Raw genomic sequence first — 24,640 nt, forward strand, 5'->3', positions numbered from 1 at the left:
ATTTTTACCCACCATTCTGCCGTCAAATACTTATTAAGTAAACAGGATGCCAAGCCTAGGTTGATTAGGTGGGTATTATTGTTGCAAGAGTTTGATGTAGAAATTAAAGATAAGAAGGGTGCTGAGAACTTAGCTGCTGACCACCTTAGTAGACTAGAAAACCCCCATTTAGAGGAATTAAGAGAGTCAGACATAGATGATGCATTCCCGGATGAATATTTAATGAATGCTAGGCTAGTTGAAAAACTTGATAGGACACCATGGTATGCTGATATTGCGAATTACCGCGCTACTAATGTTGTGCCAAAAGATTTTACTTATCAGCAAAGGAAGAAATTCTTTTCTGATTTAAAGTATTACCATTGGGACGACCCGTTTCTTTTTAGAATGTATGCAGATGGAATTATGAGGAGGTGTGTGCCCGAGGAAGAAACGGGGGAAATCCTTGATGGTTGTCACTCAAGACCGACTGGTAGACATTATGGACCATCTGTGACTACCAAAAAGGTTTTTGATGCAGGGTTTTATTGCCCGACGATATATCGAGAGGCACAAACTTTAGTCAAAAACTGTGATGCATGCCAGCGCAAAGGGAACATAACAAAGTGGGATGAAATGCCGCTACAGGGTATCCAGGTTTGTGAAATATTTGATGTTTGGGGGATAGACTTTATGGGACCATTCCCACTGTCTCACAAATTCAGATACATTTTAGTTGCTGTAGATTATGTATCAAAATGGGTTGAAGCCAAGGCTTTACCCACTAACGATGCTCAGGTAGTAGTAGATTTTCTTAAGAATTTGTTTAGTAGATATGGCATGCCAAAAGCCCTTATTAGTGATAGAGGAACCCATTTTGCAAACTCCCAACTAGAAAAAGTGTTAAAAAGATATGGTGTAACACATAGGTTTTCCACTTCTTACCATCCCCAAACTAGTGGCCAAGTAGAGAACACTAATAGAGCAATTAAGCAAATTTTAGAGAAAACCATAGAAAGTAATCCCAAGAATTGGGCAAAGAAGCTTGATGATGCTCTATGGGCATTTAGGACAGCCTTTAAGACACCTATAGGGACCAACCCGTATCGTTTACTTTTTGGGAAAGCTTGTCATTTACCGTTAGAGATAGTTAATAAGTCGATTTGGGCAGTTAAGAATTGTAACATGGACTTAGATGCAGCTGGGGAACATAGATTGTTACAACTAAATGAATTAGAATTAGACAAGAAGCATATGACAACTCTAGGCTTTACAAAGAAAGGACTAAGGCTTGGCATGCCCGTAGAATTAGGATAAAAGATTTTAAGGTTGGAGATAAGGTTCTTCTGTTTTTTTCCAAGTTCAAATTGAAGCAACCAAAGTTAACTTCTAGATGGACGGGACCGTATGTGATTAAGCATGTGTTCCCAGCAGGTTATGTAGAACTTTTTAAGTCAAATGGAGGGTCATTTATTGTAAATGGTCATAGGGTGAAGTTGTATCATGATGAGGAAAGTGTAACGGGAGTTATCATAGATGAACTCTCGTTCTTTGAAGGTAACAAATAGACCATGTAGGCAAGAGTCTGGCTGAAAACTCGGCAAACTTAGCGCTTCTTGGGAGGCAACCCAAGCTGTATTTTTATTTTTTATTTTTCTGCTTTAGCTTGTTATTTTCCATTTTGATATTTTGATTGAAGTGTACAGGAGTATTTAGTTTTACAGTCTGAAGGAAACCATGCACTTGGTCAAAATCTAAGTGTGGGGGAGTTTAAGCATCAAATCGCTGAAGAAATCAGACATCGAAACACGTACAGGATCCGTAAGCGTTGCTAGAAGACCTCCAGCGCCGCTAGGAAAGACACCTAGGCTTCCTAGCGCCGCTCAATGCTCACGAGTGCCGCTCAAGACAGTCCAGCGCCGCTCCTAGCTTGCCAGCGCCTCTCCGGGTTCAAGCCAGCTCACCAGATCGCGAAAAGTCTGGGAAAAAAAAACAGAAAAACCCAAAAATCCAAAAAAATCAAAAATAACAAAAAGAAAGGAGCTGGAGGAACTTCAATGGATCACCATCAAATGGAGTCGACTTGAGCTTTGAAGATGATGATTCTTAGTGACTCCACATTTGCCATCTTCAAGTGCTTAAACCCGGGAAGTATCTTAACTCTTATCTTTTTATGTCCTTTAGTTTTAATGTCTTGTACTATGAGGGCGTTGTACAATTTAAGTGTGGGGGATGGAATAGGAAAAACCCGGTGTTTAATGAGTACAAATTTCAAGTTTTCTACTCAATTCATGCAAAATTTAAAATTTTTCTTGTGTCTAAAATCATTTTTGGAGAAATAAGCTTCGCAAGAAGACAAAAGATGACGATAATTAAGCAATATTAGCTTTGGTAACTATAGATTTGTGGTTGTTCATGCTTCCAACTGGACTAGAGCTTAGACTGAAACTGTATACGATTATGTTTACCATAACACATTTAACCGGACTTTAATATGCCTAGCAATTAGAGCTATCTAGTCATTAGTAAAGGTGTATTAATTGGACTTAATTATACGTGCTTGTGTAGTAACTAGTTTAGATGTATGGTTCGCCTTAATTCTTACACTATTTAATGTAAACTAGTTGCATGCGGAGTAGAAGTATGAGTCATCTGGGGTCTCTAATAATGTCTATTGCATGATAAATGTAGTAAATTCTGTAAGAAAGACAATCAGTAGATTAATAAAGTTCAAAGAACTAATAACGAGTAAAATCTAAACGCATCAAGTTATGTCGCTCTGCGTGTGGGGAACCACCGACCTGTCATCGCTGTCTCAACTATTAAAGATCATAATATTGTACAACTGCTTTAGTATGTAGCTAGCGAGCATGACTTTAGTGTAGGAGTATATCTAAGTAGTGACTCACAAGTACACAAACCTTGAAATGTGAATGCCTTGCTAATAGCTAGTAGTTTTGATTGCTATACAAACCTTAATTAAGTGCTTAACTAGTCAGCAGAAGGAAGTAAGATTGAGCTGTAGGACATGTGGAATTATAGAACGGTTTTAGAGGTATTAACACGAATATAAGGTTAACTTTTAGTTTTGACTGACTCATTATCTTTACCTCTAGCTATAGCTTACAGATTTTGTCTTAAAGCTTTCTCAAAAACAAATTACATGACTAGCCTTTGAATGTTTTGAAAAGTATAAAAGTTTTGTCACTTAAGTTGTCCGCTCATCATTTAATGTTTTTATTTTTCTTTTGGACAATTTGTTTAAGGACAAGCAAAAGCTTAAGTGTGAGGGTATTTGATGAGCGATAATTATATAGACTTTTTTCGCACTTGTTTTGGCCATTTTATAGTCATTTGAATGAACTTATGATACTTAATGACATATATATATGTGTGTGTGTGTGTGTCTGTGTGTGTGTGTGTGTGTGTGTGTGTGATTTCGGGTTAATTGCTCGTGGCATGAAGGAAAACGTCAAGAAATGGTGATGAAGGACTTAAAGGAAGATAAATGATGGTTCGATGAAGACTCAGGTCGAGATTCATGACTTAAGATGAAGAAACTAGTGTTGACATGAAGCCTATGACCACGTGTTAGTATTTTGGGCATAACTTCTTCATACGGACTCCGTTTCTGACGAATAAGCTATCCACGGAAAGACGAGAGAAAGATCTACAACTTTTGTGTTGCACTTGAAGCCTCCAGCGCTGCTGGAAGTAATCCTGAAGTCAACCAGCGGAGCTGGGAGCCCACCGGCGTCGCTTGGACTTTTGCCAACGGCGTTCCCAAGGTCGGTTCAACTAGGATTTATCCGAAAACCTATAAATACCCTTCTAAAACCCTAGGGTCGCAAAATACTCATTCCAGTCGACTTTGGGGCCATTTCTAGGGTATTTTCACCATGTCTAAACCCTCCTAACACCCACATATCATCCGGAGATCAAACATCAATACTTAACAACATAATCATCTTAATCATCAATCGGGAAGGAGGAGGTGTATGTCACGAGCGAGAGTCACAGAAGCAACCATGACGAGCAGTAATTCGACATCAATCAATTCTCTATTTCTCTGTCGGTACATTATGGATTTATATATTATTGATTGTGATTGTTCTTTTATTATGAGTAGCTAAATAATTATTCATCTACTAAGATGATGTAAAATGATTATGTGATGGTTGCATGCTAGATACACTTAATGTTTTGTCGTGATCTTAATATATATTTAATCCTTGCTATTTATTGTTGAACTATTGGTTATGTATGCATGCTTGTAATGGTATTATTTGTGTGTCTATTTGATCTTGATTGTCTAAGGTTTAGATAGTCGGCTTTATGTCCTGGTAAAGAACAATTTAATAATAATAGGATTAAACGTATTAACGGATTGATAAATCGATAGACAAGATTGTTACTTAATAGTTAAACAAACTAATTGGTTAGATAACTATAGGTGGACAGGGTGGTACTCACACTTGTAGCTAATCGGTTAGGGGATTTGAGTAGGAAATACGGATTTGTTAGCGGATACGGTGGTACCCACGTGGCCGAGTCTAGTGACTTATTTAGATCCCAACTATTGTATTGAATAATGCAACCTGAAACATGCCATGGATCTGATTCAAGGTAGATGACTTTTAATCTTTTTGTTTAAAACAACTCTCTTTCAGATTAATTCTTCGGAATTACTAACTTGCTTAAATTACTAACTGCTTTCAAAACAAACTAACATTGGGTCATTAAACCAACCCCCCAACAAATCTTAGTATTACTTAATCTTGCTTAGTTCTTAAACATAGTCCCTGCGAACGAACCTGGTCTTACCTAATAGCTTTATTACAAACGAACGGATCCACTGTCCGTGAGTGTGTTTAGTTTGGTATTTCCTTAATTTTATAAATTTAAAACTTGACCGCTTTTCATTATACACAAACGACACATCAAACCCTATGTCACTGGTACAAAATCATTCACTAGACTTGCTCACGAGTAGGTAAATTATAAGCTATCTATTTGGAAATTCAATTGTAGTGGTATCTATGAGTTTAGTTGTTAAAGTAAAAAATCATAGTTAAAAATAGATTAATTATTTTATACAGGCTATGAAAAATAACGGCAAGGAACTAACACGGGGAGAAATATACGAAAAAAGCCGCACACGTGAAAATGTCACCATTGTTAATGAGAAAGCTGCTCGAGTTGTGGTAAGGTGTTTTGTGGACATTAAAATTTAAGATTATTAATTGTATTTATACATGTTAATGGTACATATATTATTGATATATAGGCAGCCCTGCATGTTGTTGCGACTGACTCTACCAACACACACACCTTAGATGGTGATTGGAGAAATGATGATTTATCTAAGGTCAAGGGTCCAGAGAAAAGAGGCTTTGTTCGGTGCATAGGAAAGATGCCCTCTGTCAAGGATAATGGTACCTCATCATCTGCAGATCCAGCAACTCTTGAACAATGATTGACTCAAACAGAAGGTCTTGTAGGTACTCTTGTGAACATCATTAGGGAACACATACCTGGTGCCAACTTAACTAGTGTCCTTAGAACCATGAATATGGAGGTATATCATATGCATATTTTATTCCATTTAGTGATAATATACTTGTGGCTCTCGTTTGATATATCTTATGGTGTTTCATGTTTCTGATAATTATTCTATGGACCGAAACAACTTGACAAATGGAAACGAAAGACCTTGAGCTGGAAGTGGAATCAATAATACCGGTATATATTATGAACTTTACCCTTTAAAAGAATTTATAGCTAGTTAAAGTTCTTTTTCTTGCTTTTCTACTTAGGTACACTTACATTTACATACCCGACATTCTCTTTATCATGCCATACTTTTCATAATCTATGTCTGAGTGCCGTTACATATGAAAAAATAGCTAGACTTATGTATGTTAGATTTATTTAGTCCTTATTTATATTAGAGTGTAATTTCTAGCATTTCTTTCATATGTCATAGATTGTTTGTTGTCATGAGAGATTGAGCTAGAAGAGTCTGCTACATTGGATAAGGGGCAGTTGGTTTCATAGTTTTTGATGTCTGCTACATTGGATGAAGTCTACTAAGTTAGGTTGCTTGACTTATGACTATTTTGGGTTCTTTTTGAATATTAATGACAAAAATTTGTCCAATGATACTTGCAGATGTAATTATATTAATGGAATAGTTCTTTTCATTTTGTGATATTCAGACAATCTTGATTATTAATATATATGTGAATCTTTTTGATGGCAAAAGTATTCTGCATTAAAACTATTGCCAAAAAAGTCCAATGACACAAATTTATGCCAGAAATTACGTGTAATGACATAAAACTGGGTGTCACAAAACTTGTAAAGTCTATAGCAACACAACCAGATAGTAACGCTAAAAGCCGTTAAGGTTAAAATGACACAACTTAAAACTGTCACTAATAGTTTTGAAGCCAATAGTGACAAAAAAAAGTGCCACTAAAACGGTAAGTCCTATAATGACACATAAAAAAGTGTCACTAAAACCATAAGACCTATAGTGACACACCAAAAAGTGCCACTAAAACCTTTAGTGGCGTCGTCTTTAGTGACACTTTTTTTCTGCCACCCATTACCCAGGGGTCTTTAGTGACACTTTTTCGGTATTTAGTGACATTTTTTGTGTGTCACTGAATGGTATTTTTTTGTAGTGATGTGCTTTTAAACTGATAGGTGTTTTGATTATTGTGAATATAAACCATTTATATAGCTCCTCAGAACCCAAAATATTGATAATTTGATACTTATAAATGAGCTTTTGTGTGTCTAAATACGTTCTCCGAATAGTGGTGGCTTAAGGTTTTTGGAGGCCTTAAACGAAGTCGTTTTGGGGGCCTAGTTGCTAAGCATATAAATTAAAGTAAACAAAAAAAAGTTAGCTCGACTTATGTTATGGAACTAGTATTAATGAAAAGATGCAGATTCTGATTCAAAAATCTGTAAGAGTGTTACTGCAATGCAAATTATATAATGGTACTTCGTCAAAATTCAAACGTTAAGTCTATTATACAAAATTTTGAGGCCCTGCATTTTTTGGGGCCTAAAGCGATCGCCTAGTCCCATAGTACTGTTGAGCCACCTGTGTCTCCGAAATATAGATAGTTTCTATTTCATTCAGTTGTACCAGTTTGGTTAAGAATATATATGAGTTAAACCTTGCATTGTAGGAGGTTTGGGAATTTGGAAGTTTATATGAGTTAAACCTTGCATTGTTGTACAAATGGAGATGCTGGGCTATGTCTTCTAAAGGAGCTCTTTGGATACGAGTTACCATGGCAATACACGGTCAGCAATGTCTCACAAATTTCACAACCAAGAACAGCTGTGTTTTGGGAAAATTATGTGCTTCCTTCAAGGAAATTCATAATTTATCTACAGTTCCCTCTAATGTTATTTCTAGACGGTTCGATAATGGGACAACTTCTTCTTCTTGGAATGATTTATGGATAGGCAACCATGTTCTTTCTCTTAGTTTCCCACGATTATATGCTTTGGATGTTAATAAACAAGCCCGAGTCGGTGATAAATGGAACAATGGGGAATGGGTTTTGTCTTGGCACAGGGCTATCCGTGGTGGAAGCGAGGCTTCACGACACTCTGATCTGATTTCTCTACTCCATAGCATACAATTGGCAGAAAGTGAAGACTTTTCGCCGGGTGTGGAACATTCCAGGTCATGATGGCTTTTCAGCTCGTAACTTCAAGTTGTACGTGCATTGAACGTACCCTTCTCCCTCGTGAGCGGATTAAGACACATTGGAATTCATTAGTCCTAAATAAGTGAATATCTTCATGTGGAGATTGCTTCGCGATCATCTTCACGTGGTTCCAAAAATACTTCTTTTCACAATCTGATTCTAATGCAAATACTAGCCTAAGTTGAGTATAAGGATGCACATATTCTATGATATACTAAGTATGATTTATATAGGCATAAGCCGACCCTTAAATGTTGACTGGTAGTTTTATGTGTCTTGATCCAATGGCTCTATATGCAAAAGGACTGGTGTGATAGTGACATTGTTCTTCTTCTCTCCAGATTCCTTCCATGTGATCGTGCAGCCATAAACGACAATGGGCACCTCATAGAATTCGACAATCACTAACAATTTAAAAGAACCTGATTCTAGCTTGAACCTTCTGAGCATCTCACATGTTAGTGGTAGTTATCTAAATTGTTGTCAAAAAAATCAAAACACTTGTGATATTCTAAGCTTCCAAATATTCTTTCAAGCTAACTTGTAAATCTATCCTGACTTTGACTGAACATTATCAATGCTTTCGTTTTAGAAAAATCAAAATAACACATTTAACTATGTATTCATATCTACATATTAAAAGTAAAAAATTGTATATATAAAACTAAAGTAACAGTTTAATATATACGCACAAATTTGTACACATTCAAAACAAATTGTGGCAAGAATGAGGCAAATATAGGTGGAATGTTGCACCATTGACTCAAGAAGTACCAAACTCGTAATGTTATATCTATATCTTTTTGAGCTTCTTCACTGTAAACAACGTCTGGAAAATACTATCTTTGTACTTTAAAGTTGTAAATAATATTTTAAAGTTGTAAATAATATCGGGAAAATATTATCTTTACACTCAAAAGTACGTGCAAGTCTCGGATTTGGCTCAGAGTACTGCCTCTGCCTCGCTTAGTCTAGCTGAGCTCTACTATTAGCTAATGAGACTTAATAATATTGTACGTATTTATTAGTGTCTAAACATTTACAATTTAATTTAAGTTTGTTAGCACTTGTTATAATAGGCTTTTTGATATAAATGACTAATTTGTTATTGTAGTGAAATATCTAACCAGTCAAATTTTTCTTTGATAAACTCTCCTGGGTGAAACAAATAATTTCCAGACTTTGCAATGGTGTTCTATGTACCAAACACTATTTCCTATGTGTAAATAGCCCATATCTCACCGAATTATTTTGTTGTAAGTTATATGTTCACTTTCAAAGTAACGATATTAAGTGTAGCTTTAGCTTTGTATTTCTAATCATTGTGATTTTCGATTTGAAAAAGTAAACACGTAAATTGAAATAGTACGTATTTGGTACATATGAATGGAATAATGAGAAAGAGAATTCATTTCTATTTTGTTTGGTTTAACCATAGAATAGAAACAAGAAAAACAAACGAAAGAAAATACTCATGGGTTAAACCGGACATATGTGAAAAGTTGGGAGTCAAAAATATAAAATTGAAAACTTAAGTGAGGTTAAAAGTAAAAAAGTAAAAGTCTAAAAGATAATATTGTAAATAAAAGTGAAAATAAAATAGTATTAGTAATAGCTTATGCATAGAAAGTTATACATAACATGTTGGTTTTTGGTATATAGGGAATAAAAATTCATTATCTTTCCAACTTTTTGATTCTACTAAAACCACAAAGAATGAAGAGAATTGATTCTACTAAAATAAAACCACAAAGAATGAAGAGGAAGGAAGGCTAAAAGCCTAAAATACCATATTGACGTTGACCATAGAATAAGCTCGAGGTCTATATATGTATGTATTCATCATAAATTTGATCAATGTGCTAAAAGCTTAAAACATTAAACCAAACCACAAATCCTTTGTATTAAAAAAATGAGTGGACCTCCCTCCCATTCCATGTTTGAGCGTCCTGGCAGCAATATCAATATTTACGGGCCCGATAGCGGTTTTTATACGAAGTCAGGTCCGGGCCTTTCAAAAGCGGTGATAAGGGGCAACGGCAAGCCTCAGGATAGTCAACGCAACCTGGATAATATCGAAGTTCAAAATGCTCCTCCGACTTTCACGGATTTAAATCGTGCAGACAAGTACTCGAACCCTGGCAATTATAATAAGGGTTCTTTTGATAGATTATCTGCACCTGGTGTTGATGGTCATGTTCGTTATCACGAATCGAAACTGAGTGACTCGACTCACGTGAAAACTCAAGTGAAAGCTCCTGGATTAACGGACCAAGTTCATAAAAATCAATCTGTGGCTGCGGACGACGATGACGAAGTTGGGGTCAGTTTGGTTGGAGGGACATTCAAGGAGGTGAACCCCACGGCATACTATGTGGAAAGAAATTAAATGATGACGTACACTTGTTTTTGATATATATGATTTGATTATCAAATGGATTGTCGCCATATATTGTCTAAGTTACAAACTTTAATAATGTTGTCCTCTTTGAATTTCCGTTTGTTGTAACCGGGCTTTCAAATTATTATTCAATAAATTGCATCTGCTTTGAATAGATCTGTCAGAAATTATCAAGATAGACTGTATTGTTTTAAGTTTTAACTGCATGATTGCTTTTTAAAGAAAAATCTTATAGACATACCCAACCGTGAAAGTTAAAATTAAATCATAAGTTGATGAGGCATAATACTACAAAAAGGGGCATTAGTCTATGTTTATTTGACACGGTTAGCAACATGATTGTGTAAAAAGAGAAAAAACGGAAACTTTGACACGGTTCAAGATATTCAGCCGTGTAAAAAAGTGTTTGCGGAATATCAGACACGGTTGATTAGACTATTAGGAGTAAGGGGTTCCAAGAACCCCATCCCTTCCACCTTCTTTTGACATGTGGCATGACACCAAAAATGAGGGGTTTTCTTGGAGCAACGGGTTTGAGGGGTTCTTGGCTTTTATTTTTATTTTTTAATTTTTTTGTTTTCAAGTTTAACTTTCATTGTTCTATCAAAAACTTTAATTAAAAATACATTTTTTGATAACAAAACTTTAACAAAAACAAATATAATACATACCAAATTAAGTTATTATATAACATAAAGTTCTTAATTAATAACAACATAGTAACTTAAGTTCTTAAAAATCACATATTACAACATTATTTAAAAAAAAAAAACAAGCTACTCATCATCGGAACCAACGTAGTCGTTGAGATCCGGGAGGACCTCGTTATCAATGTCATGTGCTTGGGTAGACCAAAGATGATCAATCAAGTCCGCCGTAAGCATGTTGTGTGTTTCTCGGTTTTTTATGGCATGGCGGTTTTGAATTCGTTGTTCGAGCGGAGTCATTTGTTCCCAATAGCCCGGTACAAGAGAAGGTTCATCCGGATTGTAGTCTTGACATCGTCCTCCAACATCATGTTATGCAAGATGATACAAGCATAAATCACGTCTTGCATGAGTACTTTGTCCCAATACTGAGCCGGATGATTAAGGACCTTCCATCCCTTTTTTAACACACCAAAAGCCCTTTCTATACCCTTACGCGCCGACTCTTGCTTTTTCTTAAAAAGTTTTCTCTTCCCGTCAACTGGATCGGTAAAAGTCTTGATGAATATAGCATACTCGGGGTATATCACGTCGCCTAGGTAGTACCCTCTCTCATAGAAGTTACCGTTTGCATAAAAGGAAGCTATATATTAGTAAATAAAAGGTGTTAATAATTAACTATATAAATTTAATGAATAACTACATAAATTAAACATTAATAATAAACAAATAAACTAAATAAATAACTATATAAATTAAACTTATTAGTAAATAAACATATATATTAAATATATACCTGAAGGGACCAAACCAGATATAAGATCTTCAAGCACAGGAGATGACTCGAATACATTGATGTCATTACGAGACCCTTGTGGCCCAAAGAAAGCATTCCAAATCCATAGATCATACGATGCAACCGCTTGAAGAATCAACGAGGGTCTACCTATGTCACCCCGTGTGTAGGTGCCTCGCCAGGCCGTGGGATACATCTCCCACGGCCAATGCATACAGTCAATACTACCAATCATACCGAGAAAACCATGAACTCTTTCATGCATATCATATATACGCTGAAGATCGGTCCATGTTGGTCTATGTAGGTATGTACGTCCATACAATCTTATTACACCTAAAAAAATATATAATAACGTGTCCGTAAACTAATATATTCAAACTAATATATCTATAAAAACATGTACGTAAAATAATATATACAAACTAATATATCTATAAAAACATGTACATAAAATAATATATACAAACTAATATATCTATAAAAACATGTACGCAAACTAATATATACAAACTAATAATGTAACATATATAACAAAATTAACATAAAGGAAACGTACCACTACAAAAATGGTCAAGCGCCTCTCGTGAGGTCCTCTCCGCCATTTGCAAATACTCGTCTAGCAAATCACTTGCCACGCCGTACGCTAGTTGTCAAATTGTGGCTGTACACTTTTGAAGTGAGATAAAACTAAACTTTCTCGCGGCGTTCACTCTTTGTTTAAAATATCTATACTCCTGTTCCATGTCGCCCACAATCTTTAAAAACAAACCCTTATGCATTCTAAATCGTCGTCTAAATTGTCTCGGGGTGTAAGTTGGTTGATCCGCGAAGTAGTCTCGCATCAAGTTCTCTTGTGCCTCGGCCCGATGACGTACAAGAACCACCCTTCTTCTAAAACGCGGTCTCTCTTCTTCTTCTTCCTCCTCCTCTTGCGCGACCCTCATGGCCAAAGTAACAGCGGCAACAACCGCACTTTCAACAGCATCATCGTAATCCTCGGAACCGAACGAATCAAAAGATGACGATGATGAAGAAGACGACATTATATGAAGATGATTCTAATTTACTTGTATGTGTTTTAGTATGTATATATATGTTGTTGTATGGTGTGTGTGTTTTTTATAAAATGAAATGTGTGTGTATATAGTGAGAAAGGAAGGGAAAAAAAATGAACTCTTGTCAAAAAAGACGTTGGGAGTGGGTCCAAAAGAGCCGTTGGCTCATTTCCACAAAGTGTTGTCTCCCGTCTCTTTTGTGCCAGCCTCAAAAAAATTTTCCCGGAGAACGCCGCCTGGAGCGGTGTGGACGGCGTCTCCGCGGCGTTCTCAGGTGCTCCCATGCGCTTTTTTGGAAGAAGACGCTTTGCTCCTAACAGTTTTTTAGCGACCGTGTGAATGCCTATAGCAAAAACTAGTAGGTCCATGTATCCGTCCATTTAGTTTCTCACCCACCAAAAAAAATTGAAACTTCCCTTCTTCCTAAAAGTTTAAAACCCCAGGTATGTCGCCTTATCATGTTCTCGACAGACAGGTATAAACACTTTAGCTTTTTACGGCTCTTACATCTTCTTAGCCGGAGGTCCTTATGGAAGGAGTCCCTCTACCTTTGGGTAGATATAAGACTGTCTACAGCTCACCTCCCTCATACCCCGCTCAGGGATTGGATACAATTGTTGTTGTAGTATATATTTTTTTCAATCTTGATGTATCTTTCTTTTTTCTTTTCTATATATCTCAAAAACTTGAAATCCCAAAAGATCTGAAAACTGTTGTTGGATATGATATATATTAAGGTATTTTATTTTATTTATATATACATGTAGATCTATTTATTTGTTTTAATTAATTTCAGTATTTCTTTTATTATTGTTGTTTTTAACTTATATATATATATATATATATATCTATTTTTTATTAATATAAAGATGACATCAGGGATAGACAACCCATTGCCCTTAAGATTGGTAAAGGTACTCATGAGATTACGAAGATGATTTCCATCGAGGTTGTAAGTCACCTCTTATTGTTAGCTCTTTGATTAACTGAAAAGATGTGGCTCTCTTGATAAAATTTTGATGGTAAATGTGTTCCTTTTATCTAAAATATTAGGATTGGTTTTAATGGTATAATTATTTGAATTTAATGATTTACAGATTTACTTAAGTATGTTCTTTCTTCATTGCTGTGAAAGATATTAATATTACATAATGTTATGTCGATCTTACTATTTCCCTTTGATGAGGTTTTTTCTTGTAGTTTAGTAAGCTTGAAGATTTGTTTAAGTTACTTTTACATAAAGTCTAACTGGGTTCCTTTTTTTTTATATGAAAATGCAGATGCTAACTTTTGGTAATCTGCTTAATTTTTGCTATGGTACACTCATTTCATCTTTAAAGTATAAGGTAGTAGTTATAATATGTTTATTCCAATCAATGTAGTTTGACCATTGAGCAACGAGGCATTTGTCATTACTTGAAATTTTATTTGGATACTATAGTAATTGTTGGAAGTTTGTTGCTAGTTTAATATGTAATTGCTTATCTTTGTTAATTTTGGAGGGAATTAGACATTAGACCTGAAGTCTGTTGTTTTGAATTTTTATGTTTTAGGTGGTGATGCTTGGAGTGAATCGGTTTTTTATTTTTATTTTTGTTGGAAGCTCATATAGGTTGATTGTAACTTCCTTATTATCCATTTATACTCATTATGTATAATGCTATTAATATACTTGTATGGATATAAAATTTCCCGCTTATATTCATCAATACAAAGTTTATGTATTGATGTTTTAAAGTAAGGGTTAGATGTTGGTTGAACCAATGGATAGAACTTGTATATTTTTCGTTACACCTTCAGATTCTATTGTAGTAGTGGCTGAAAATATATTTTTTATTTTAAAAAGGTACTTTTTACACGGTTAAAACTAAAACTGTGTAAAAAGGCTTATCCTTTTGACACGGGTAAAAAACCGTATAAAAAGGGTAGAATCAGTTACACAACCGTTTTACACGGAACCAAAACCGTGTAAAAAAGTACTTTTTAACATTGTAAAAAACCCCTTTTTGTAGTAGTATATTATCTGCTAAGTTGTTAGTTGATAGATTTAGATAGGTCCGCAACGATGAATTAAATTTATATTGTTTTAGCTGCATGATTGCTTTAAATGTACATATGGATGCCGATCTACTACTTCCAATCTACTACTTCCGTATTACCATAATTTAAAAACAAAGCTTCCAATCTACTACTTCTGCATGATTGCTTTATATTGTTTTACATATGATTGCTTTAAAAACAAACAAAGCTTCCAATCTACTACTTCCGTATTACCATAATTTAACATTCTACTATGTTAAGTAGGCCCAAATCGTCAATTGAACTCTAGCAGGTCCAATTTTCCAAAGTACAGTCCAATTATATCCACAGTTTTAGGCCCAAACCTAAACCCATCAGTTTTTACTTATTACTGCTAGTCGTCTGCTACTAGCCCCACCCCTTTTTCCAGTCGCCTTTGTCCCTATTTCCGTTCATATTTTCCGTTTTTACCGGCAGCTAAGTTTTATTCTTATTTATATACAACCGATCACAAACATATATATATATATTAGATTGAAGGAAAAAAAAACAAAAATAAGTTCGCTCGTTACCCTACTCGTATCCCACTCCCTTCACGAATGCTATAAGGAAGGAAACACACCTAATGGTGTGCTCTTGTGATGAATCTAATGTGGCACCGGTCACGAGGGCGTTAGGAGTGCTCTAAGCTTTTATTCTAGCATTATACGAGTATATACATATATTTATTTTACTGTTCATATTATATATATATTATACATATATTGCTTGAAGGTAGAGTAATAATTGGGGGAAGAAAATGGATTTTAGGGATGGTAAAAAGAAGATGAGAAAGAGTGATAATGATTTGGATAGACTAAGCATGTTACCAGATGATCTGATTCACAAAATCCTTTCTTTTATTAGCTCTGAAGAAACTGTCAGAACTAGTGCTTGGTCATCTAGGTATAGATTTATCTCCAACGTGTCACTTTCTGTAGTGATGACTATACTGACAATTGCGCTGGCCTTTTATCCAAGTGTCCAAACTTGAAGAATCTCACATTAGAAGACTGAAAAAAACGGATTGAGTAGTTTCAGTATTTGTCATCCTGGACCAGTGAATCTGACATTTGATGAGGGGACCTCGAGGATGTAGAGGTTGTTAATGTGGTTGCACCTCAACTCGAGAATCTTACTATTAGAGGATGCTATGAAACCAGGGAGCATGTGATTTCTGCTCCTAATCTTGCCTCCTTGACTTATACAGGTGACTATCCTTTGCACGGATAGTTTCCATCGTTTAAAGGAGGCAAATATATCGGTTTTACATCCAAATGTTGCTGATGGTGCTCATCGAATGGTTTGTCTGCTTCAACAACTCTACAATGTCCAATTTCTTACACTTAATTTGAAAATTATTGAGGTATGTCTTTATGTTTGTCATGTGACTTTTAAATTAATATTTATCACTCTAGTATTCCTAAGACTATAAGGAGTGGGGGGACTTTGGGGCTCTCCGTAGGGGGGCGACTTCATGGCGGAGGCTTCCCCAAAGAGTTGCCCCTCCTTTTTCTTGGAGTGAGGCTCCTCTATGGGGCTGCCCCTCTATTTTTTTTTTTTTTTACTTTTAAATCAATAAATATAAAAAAAACAAAAAAAAAAAAAATATGTATATATATATAGCACAACCTTCACCACATACACCCACCATCTCTCTTTCTCCCCTTATTGACGACTCTTCTTCCTTCCTTCCTCTGATCCTCTCCACAACCCCTGACCACCCACCACCGCCTGACCCACCACCATCGCCTGACCCACCACCGCCTGACCCCTGACCACCCACCACCACTATTCTTCTTCTTCCCATTTCCAGATTTCTTCTCTCTTCTTCTTCTTCTTCCCATTTCCAGATTTCTTCTTCCCCTCTCTCTCACCGGAAATTATATATATTTATTATTTATGGGGTTAACTAGTATGCTTCTAGCAACATGCTTCCACCATGATTTTCAGGGGGGAGAGATTTTATATTCAAACATGTGATTTTCATGGGGGGGAGTTTGTGAGGGGGTTAACTAGTATGCTTCTAGCAACATGCTTCCACCATTATATATATATATATATACATACATATATGGGTAACACTCCGGTGAGAACAGTCTTAAAATAAGAATGGTGAGATTACTTAAAAACATCATTTTGATGCATTAAAAGTCCATAAAACTAACATAGTGCATAACTAATTATCATTACTTAAGTGTTTAACAACACATTGATCCGTCAAAATTGAAAAAATCACGTTTTTTTGTTGGATGCATCATTTTGATGAATATGCATCCAATATGGATGCACAAAACAAAAAACATGATTTTCTCGATTTTGACAAACCAATGTATTGTTAAACACTTAGAATATGATAATTAGTTATACACTATGTTAGTTTTATGGATTTTTAATGCATCAAAATGTAGTTTTTAAGTGTTCTCACCGTGTTCTTATTTTAAGACTGTTCTTATTTGATTGTCGCCCCATATATTATATATATATACAGCAGCAGCAGAAACTATATATATATATATATATATATATATAAATGGATGTATGTATAAAAGAGCCTCTTTTTTTCTTGAAAAACACAAAGAAACCAGGCGGCAAATATTGATCGGCCAACTTTTTTTTGGCATTTGCTGCCCCTCGGGGCAGTGTAGCAGCAGGCAAAGTGGCGGCGTCGGGACACTTATCCCCACACTCCGATCAGTCTAAAAGCAATAAAAAATAATTAAGAACAAGATAAGGTAGAAGAGGGATATTGAGTGACAATTACTTGCATACTTAACATGTTAGATAAATTGGTCATCTGAATGTGTTTAAAACTATCAGTACAAAAAGTTAAATATTATAAATTTAAAAAAATAATATTCGTAGTATTCTCTTCAAAAATGCTATCAACCAGACATATATATTTTTTTAGAACAGCAGAATTTATTAACAACCAGACATATATTAACCAGACATTTTCAATGGGAATGAAAGTCACTCTATTGTTTGCATACTTATGAACCAAAGTGCCAAACATAGATGTAAGTTTTTAATGGCACACCCTTTTCTTTTAATATGAGGCGTAAACGGGTCAATATGACTACTCATTTAATAAAAGGGTTAGTTTGAGTAACTTTTTGACAAGATCAATTACACGGGTTAGATTTAGGTTGAGGTAGATGATCATGCCATCCCATTAGTACTGCCATAGTTTCACACACCTACCACCCAAATTTCATTGTTATGTTATATTGCACCAACCACTATTTTTCATTATATTTGTCATTCTGGATCATGTCTCATAACCTGTTAATCTCCCATCAATCACTCCTTTGGAAAGCTGAACCCGTTATGATGAAGGTTAGACAAGCTATTTTGTTTTGTACGTATAATTTTGACTTGCTAAATATTCCGCAGCTTCTATCTTCATCCGTGGAACTAATCTCTCGTCAACCATCCCCGTTTGTTAACTTAAAGAGTTTAACTATTTATCCAAGAAAGCTTTTTATGGGGGAACCGAGCGACCTTCCAAAAGGGAAAGTCCATTTGTCTACCGAAGTGAAAAACTATTTGCTGGATCTGGATAGTTCACCAGGGGCCACCTTAACCATGTTCTCCCGTGAGGTACGTAAACTACTACATTTGGAAGTTGGGAGTATATATATATATTTATATGCGTTATGCATCCTACTTATTGCTCTAGATTTTATTATTTTAAAGACATTTAGGCAGGCATTAAGCATAAGTTAGACCCTCATATTAAGTTTCAACAAAAGGTATATGAGTTATCATCTGGGAAGCCTCAATCTGGTAACATTTTTTCCATTCATCGGTATTGTTTTCAATCCTTTAATTTTCATCGTATTGCATAAAGAAGGATATATGGTATGTGTTCCATTTTTTTAGTCTGGGTCTTGAGTTCTACTTACCTAAAGTTTACATTTTGACATCTTCTAACCTTTTGGTTTGATGAATCTATATACGTATCCTATAAAGTATAAAACTCTCTGAGATCATGCAGGAGATTATTGCAGTGAAGGACATCCAATTAGCACGAAAGCGTATGGCCGAATTACGGGTGCTTCTAGAACAACAGAAAGCTAATACTGAGACCAAAGGTAAAGCACCAATGGAGTGCGACAATGCAAAGATGCATAAGAAAAGGAACGCACAACCAGAGATGAAGATGCAACTTCAAATTGGGGGAAACAGAGAACTGATCAAGAGTTATTGGAAAGATCGAAGTGTGCGGGTTGAGCAAAGGAAAGCCAAGGTTTGTCTCATTATTTCCATGTTGGAGGGGATCGAAGGATTACTCAAAAAGCTACCTGCAACAAATCGTGCTATGATTCAACCATGTTTTTCTAGTCTTTGTTTTGAGGCTAACACCGTAATGAATAAAATAATGAACATGCATTTTGATGAGAATTAAAGCTGTTTTATTGAACTTGCTACAAGTACAACAATGGAACCGTCTTCGTAGCAAATTGTAAGTCCGTAATTGCTCTTATGCTCACGAGAACTATAATAAAAAAATGTTGATTGTTGCCATTTTATCCTCTTGTTTGATTTCAGGTCAGATGTTTTTCGTTATTACCCTAATGAAATAGCGAGCAGCCTATTTGCACAAGTTGGAACGGTAAAGTTCTAAACTCCTAGCAGATTTAGACTCAAGTAGTTCAACATATATGCTTTTTTCCTGCTATGATGCACACCGATGACATTGATAATCTATCATTACGCACATCGCTATTTTGTGGCTCATATCTTATGATCGTTCAAGTGTATGTAGTGAAATACCTACATTATAAGATATTTTTGAAAAATATAATATTATATTTATGACAAAGTGGTGTGAAACCAGAGTTCGTAGTCTGTTATGGGCCTTATGGCATCCCATGCGGGAAAGAAGTTTTGAACATATATTATATCTAATAGGGTCTCAAAATTAGAAGGTGTTCATTAACAAACTAACAATTAACCATGTGCTTCCAAACTGATAGGTGTTTTGATTACTGTGAACATAAACAGTTTATATAGCTCCCTAGAACCCTAAATATTGATAATCTGATACTTATAAATGAGCTTTTGTGTTTAAATGGGTTCCGAAATATAAATAGTTTCTATTTGATTCAGTTGTACCAGTTTGGTTAAGAATATATATGAGTTAAACCTTGCATTGTAGGAGGTTTGGGTATTTGGAAATTTATGAGTTAAACCTTGCATTGTTGTACAAATGGAGATGCTGGGCTATGTCTTCTAAAGGAGCTCTTTGGATACGAGTTATCATGACAATACACGGTCAGCAATGTCTCACAAATTTCACAACCAAGAACAGTTGTGTTTTGGGAAAATTATGTGCTTCCTTCAAGGAAATTCATAATTTATCTACAGTTCCCTCTACTTTTATTTCTAGACGGTTCGGTAATAGGATAATTTCTTCTTGGAATGATTTATGGATACAACCAGGTTCTTTCTCTTAGTTTCCCGCGATTATATGCTTTGGATGTAAATAAACAAGCCTGAGTCGGTGATAGAATCGAACAATGGGGAATGGGTTTGGTCTTGATGCAGTGCTATCCTTGGTCGGAGCGAGGCTTCACAACACTCTTGGGTGTGAAGACTCTTGGGTGTGGAACATTCCAGGTCATGATGGCTTTTCAGTTCGTGTGTATTGAACATGCCCTTCTCCCTTCTGAGCCGATTAAGACACATTGGAATTCATTAGTATTTTAAAAAGTGAATATCTCTGTTTGGATATTGCTTCCCGATTGTCTTCAACCTCGCTTAAACTTAAGTCGGAAAGGCTGGAAATCAGTGACATATCTTGTCTTCTTTGTAAGCATAGTGTCGAATCAATTGATTATCACTTCTCACCTTGTGCCTTTTTCAACGAGCTCGCACAACGTGTCATTGACTGGCTCAATATTGATTTGCCTATTAACATGCACAATTGATGATATGTACACAATTCCCTTTTCCCACCCAAATTTAAACGTGCGTTGAAAATCTCTTGTTTTGTATGGTGGTGGTTATTCTGGAAACATAAAAATCATGTTATCCATTACGCGGTTGATGTTTCACTATATTGTTTAATTATTGTATTTTTGGATTTCTAGTCGAGATAGAAATGGTAGTTATTCATGGCCCTTTTGGGGCATCTTTTATATATGTAATTTTAATCGTTTAGTTCATGCTTAAAATAGATGGCATACGTGTTCCATTTTTTTAAATTTTTCCAAATTTGGAACATCTTGTAGCCTTTTGGTTTGATGAATCTATATACGTATCTTATAAAGTTTAAAAGTTATAATTCTATGAGATCATGACATCATGTAGGAGATTATAGCGGTGAAGGACATCCCAAACATTAGATGGTAAAAGGGGAAAGTATAAAAGACCAATATATTTTACTACGAAGTTAGTATGGTCATATGGATGAACATATCACATCGGTTTTTGATCTAGCTTCTTCATGAACTTGTCGTTTTCTTACACAGGAACATTAAGCAATTTGTTAATGATACATGGGTTCTCGTTCATGAGATCAACCTGTCTTCTTTTTGCCTTCACATCGTTGCCACTATCTATAGTTGCCATTTTCAGAGCTTCTTCATCGGCCTCAGCTTGACTGCTGCTTTTACTATGATTTAGTCACTTATACTTCTTCAAAGCTCCAATCTCTGGCTTCTACTTGGGTTCCCACCGGTTCATGATATCGACTATTTTATATTTATACTTACTTTACGTGATATAATCTCTTTTATGTTTGTTCTGATGGACTTTTGATGCTCAACATGTGATTTTATTGAATCGTAGGTTCATGATGAAAGACGATAAAAATGAGCTAAAACATGGTGATTTGAAAGAAAAGTTAAAATAAGCCAAGGTACATAACAATGTGGCTAGATGCCTATATATTAATATTAGAGTTAATTACAAGATTAGTCCCTGTGGTTTGTACATTTTAGTAAGGGCGTCCTTTTTGGAGAATCGTTGCAATGAGGGTCCCTATTTTGAGAATTTTTTACAAAATTGGTCATATTTTGATGGATCTGTTAAAGGTGGTCGTCAAGTGTACACGTATGGGGGTATTTATGTACTTTCCACCCCACAAGGACCCCCATTGCTAAAATGGAAAACCGTAGGGACCAATCTTGCAACCAATTTTTCTTTATATATAATAAAGGACTATTGGCTTAACAACTTCTTAATAATTTAAAAATCTTAGTTAGACTAAAAATTAAATTTACATGTATCATAATTAAAATTGTAAATCAAAAAATATGAAACTAAAATTTTTTAATTATTCATTATATTAATAGTTATTGAAAAAGTTTAATTAACTTACAATTTTTAAAAATCCATCATAATACTCTTATAAATTACTAAAAACATATTTTCACTGGAAATTCTAAAACTTATAAATACTTCAATTGATGATTAAACTCCAATTCACATAATAACTTATATCTACATTCTAAGAATATATCAAAGATTTTATTTTTTAAGGCAAATATCAAGTTACTAGTTTGCTTTTTCTTATATTTATAAATTAGAATTTATAAGTTTTTTTATTTGCATTTACTTAATAATTTATTTTATTTCAAAAAATGTTGCTAACTTTGTGTGTATTTGACACGATAATAGATAACTAAAATAACATATATGACATTTATATTAATCGAACAGATTTGCTTTTTTCTTTTTAATAAATATCAAATTTTTAACATACAATCATTTATTTATTTAAGCTTATATAATAACAAAAGTACATATATAAATCATTTTTCAAAAATAAAAATATCTATATAAGGTATATTTCCATTATTAAAATTTTAAAGTGTATATAAATTTACTATTTGAGACCTAACAAGCAGATAATTGTGTTAGTTGCAAAATTGGTCCCTGTGGGGTGGAACGTACATAAATACCCCCACAAGTGTACACTTGACGGACACCTTCAATGGATCCGTCAAAATTGGATCATCTTTGCCAAAAATTCTCAAAATAGGGACCCCCATTACAATGATTCTCGAAAAGGGACCACCCTTGCTAAAATGTACAAACCACAGGGACCAATTTTGCAATTAAGTTTTAATATTAATATATCTACCAATAGAATAAAACAAAATTAAAGCATCATTTACGCGACACATGGTGTTTTCTATGAACGACGTATATCCTACTCAAATTATAAGTTATGTTTAGCCTAATCCCTCCATCCTTATTAATCCTCTAATTTTTTAATATTAATCTAAATTAATTTACACTTTTTGGTTTTTCATCACCAATTTACACTTTAACCCGAATCTAAAACAATTAATTTATACTTTTTGGTTTTCAATCATCAATTTAAACTTTTTAACCCAATTTAAAAATAATTAACTTACACTTTTTGATTTTCTATCACCAAATTACACTTTAACCTAATTTAAAAATAATTAATTATACTTTTTGGTTTTCCATCACCAATTTACACTTAAAAATAATTAATTTACACTTTTTGGTTTTTCATCACCAATTTACAATTTCACCGAATTTAAAAATAATTAATTTACACTTTTCGGTTTTATTGGTAATCTATAATAACTCACGTACGACAACAAAAAAAGAAGTTACGATCAACTACGAAAGGGATTTTCTTTTTATATATTTTGCACATAATTAATCATTATTATTATTATTTTTAACATTAATTCTTATGTTATTGTTATTATTATTTCTTTTAATTTAGTTTGTTGTCCATTATAGGTTCGTTATGGCTTTTTCTTCAACAAAAAAAAAAATTGACCACATTAGTTCATCTTGTAGATCTTAAGCCAACACATGTTAACCATCATTTACAAATCCGTGTTTTGCATGTATGAAATGTTTCGGAGTGGAACAACCTGAAGAAAATCAAAACGTTCGAGATGGTCTTTGTTGATGAATTGGTATGTATTTTTCAAATTATATAGTTTACACTTTTAGAATATAAGAAACTGTAAATTTTTTATTTAACTAAAGTTGAAAAAAAAAAGGTAAACTAAAATCAATATTTATATGGAGTTAATTTTCATATGTTTCTTCTTTAGTTTTTGTATTGATTAAGTTGTAATATATGACTTAACTAATCTAAATATTATATATTAAATTTTGTATATGTAACCTATATTAAATATTAGGATTTATGATTATATCATTCTATAACCTTTTAGATATAAAGTCTAAATTTACTATGAGTAGGTTTCTGATTACTTTAGTATATTGACTTTGATTATTTTGATATCGTTTTGAAAGTAGCTCATTAATGGTGTATACTTAAGATTTACGATTATATCATGCTATAAGCTTTTAGATAAAAAATCAATTTTTGCTATGAGTAAGATTATGATTATGATTACTTTAATATATCGACTATGATTATTTTCAATCTGTTTTGAAACTAGCTCATTAATGGTGTAACTTTTTAGCCGTTGTTATTCTATCAGGGGAAAATGTTACATATTGAGATGGTGTTGAATGTTTTAGTATGATTATTTAGCATGGTGGAACAGTTCATCATTTTAGTTTGTGTATGACAAGTATACTTCGGATCTTATGAAAAACATGATATCAATTTTAAATAATACCTTGATATGTATTTTCTAGTCTTAAATTTATAAACACGAAATACCTAGCTACTGACTACTACACACTTGCGGGCAGTGGACCCATTCGTATGCAGTATAGTTAATTTGGTAAACCAAGGTCGATCACAAGGACTTATTAAGCAATTGGTAAAAATAAAATGATTCAAATTAAAAGGGGGTTTTGTGGCCGAATTGCCACGTTGCAAAAGTTAGAAGAAAAAGTTAGTAATCCTGTAGGATTAATCGCAAAGAGAATTTTGTTGTTGAATCTTAACACAGTTTTAAAAGGAACACCTACTTGGATCAGCTCACATGCCAATCATCGGGTCTAAACATTACTTGCATTTATTGAACGACTCAAAAGATAGACAA

The 24,640-nt window shown here is 34.3% G+C and overlaps 2 protein-coding genes and 2 long non-coding RNA genes across 7 annotated transcripts; 3 read left to right on the forward strand and 1 right to left on the reverse strand.

Moving 5' to 3' along the window:
* Positions 1–5,601: 5,601 nt before the first annotated feature.
* Positions 5,602–6,243, forward strand: LOC122597027. Its single transcript, XR_006323404.1, has 2 exons — positions 5,602–5,721; positions 5,966–6,243. It is a non-coding gene; the product is annotated as an uncharacterized LOC122597027 (long non-coding RNA).
* Positions 6,244–11,059: 4,816 nt separating this feature from the next.
* LOC122587525 (protein ALP1-like) lies at positions 11,060–12,605 on the reverse strand. The gene is made up of 3 exons (XM_043759710.1): positions 12,332–12,605; positions 11,560–11,895; positions 11,060–11,406 (listed from the first exon to the last, which is right to left on the reverse strand). The coding sequence occupies exons 1-3, from the start codon at positions 12,603–12,605 to the stop codon at positions 11,060–11,062; spliced, it is 957 nt and encodes a 318-aa protein (XP_043615645.1).
* A 351-nt stretch (positions 12,606–12,956) lies between these two features.
* Positions 12,957–19,529, forward strand: LOC122610259. 4 transcript variants are annotated; one of them, XM_043783272.1, is made up of 4 exons: positions 12,957–13,354; positions 18,072–18,278; positions 18,676–19,143; positions 19,230–19,529. In XM_043783272.1, exons 1-3 carry the CDS (start codon positions 13,340–13,342, stop codon positions 19,084–19,086), a joined length of 633 nt encoding a protein of 210 aa, XP_043639207.1. In that variant the 5' UTR covers positions 12,957–13,339; the 3' UTR covers positions 19,087–19,143; positions 19,230–19,529. The 4 variants fall into 4 exon arrangements, with proteins under 4 accessions (XP_043639207.1, XP_043639201.1, XP_043639195.1 ...); XM_043783266.1 differs by lacking the exon at positions 12,957–13,354 and adding an exon at positions 15,410–16,041; XM_043783255.1 differs by lacking the exon at positions 12,957–13,354 and having other exon boundaries at positions 17,874–18,278.
* On the forward strand, positions 13,557–14,221 carry LOC122610280. The gene is made up of 3 exons (XR_006325454.1): positions 13,557–13,569; positions 13,898–13,934; positions 14,171–14,221. It is a non-coding gene; the product is annotated as an uncharacterized LOC122610280 (long non-coding RNA).
* Positions 19,530–24,640: the final 5,111 nt, after the last annotated feature.

This window comes from Erigeron canadensis, chromosome 1, assembly GCF_010389155.1.
Source record: "Erigeron canadensis isolate Cc75 chromosome 1, C_canadensis_v1, whole genome shotgun sequence".
Lineage (NCBI taxonomy): Eukaryota > Viridiplantae > Streptophyta > Magnoliopsida > Asterales > Asteraceae > Erigeron > Erigeron canadensis.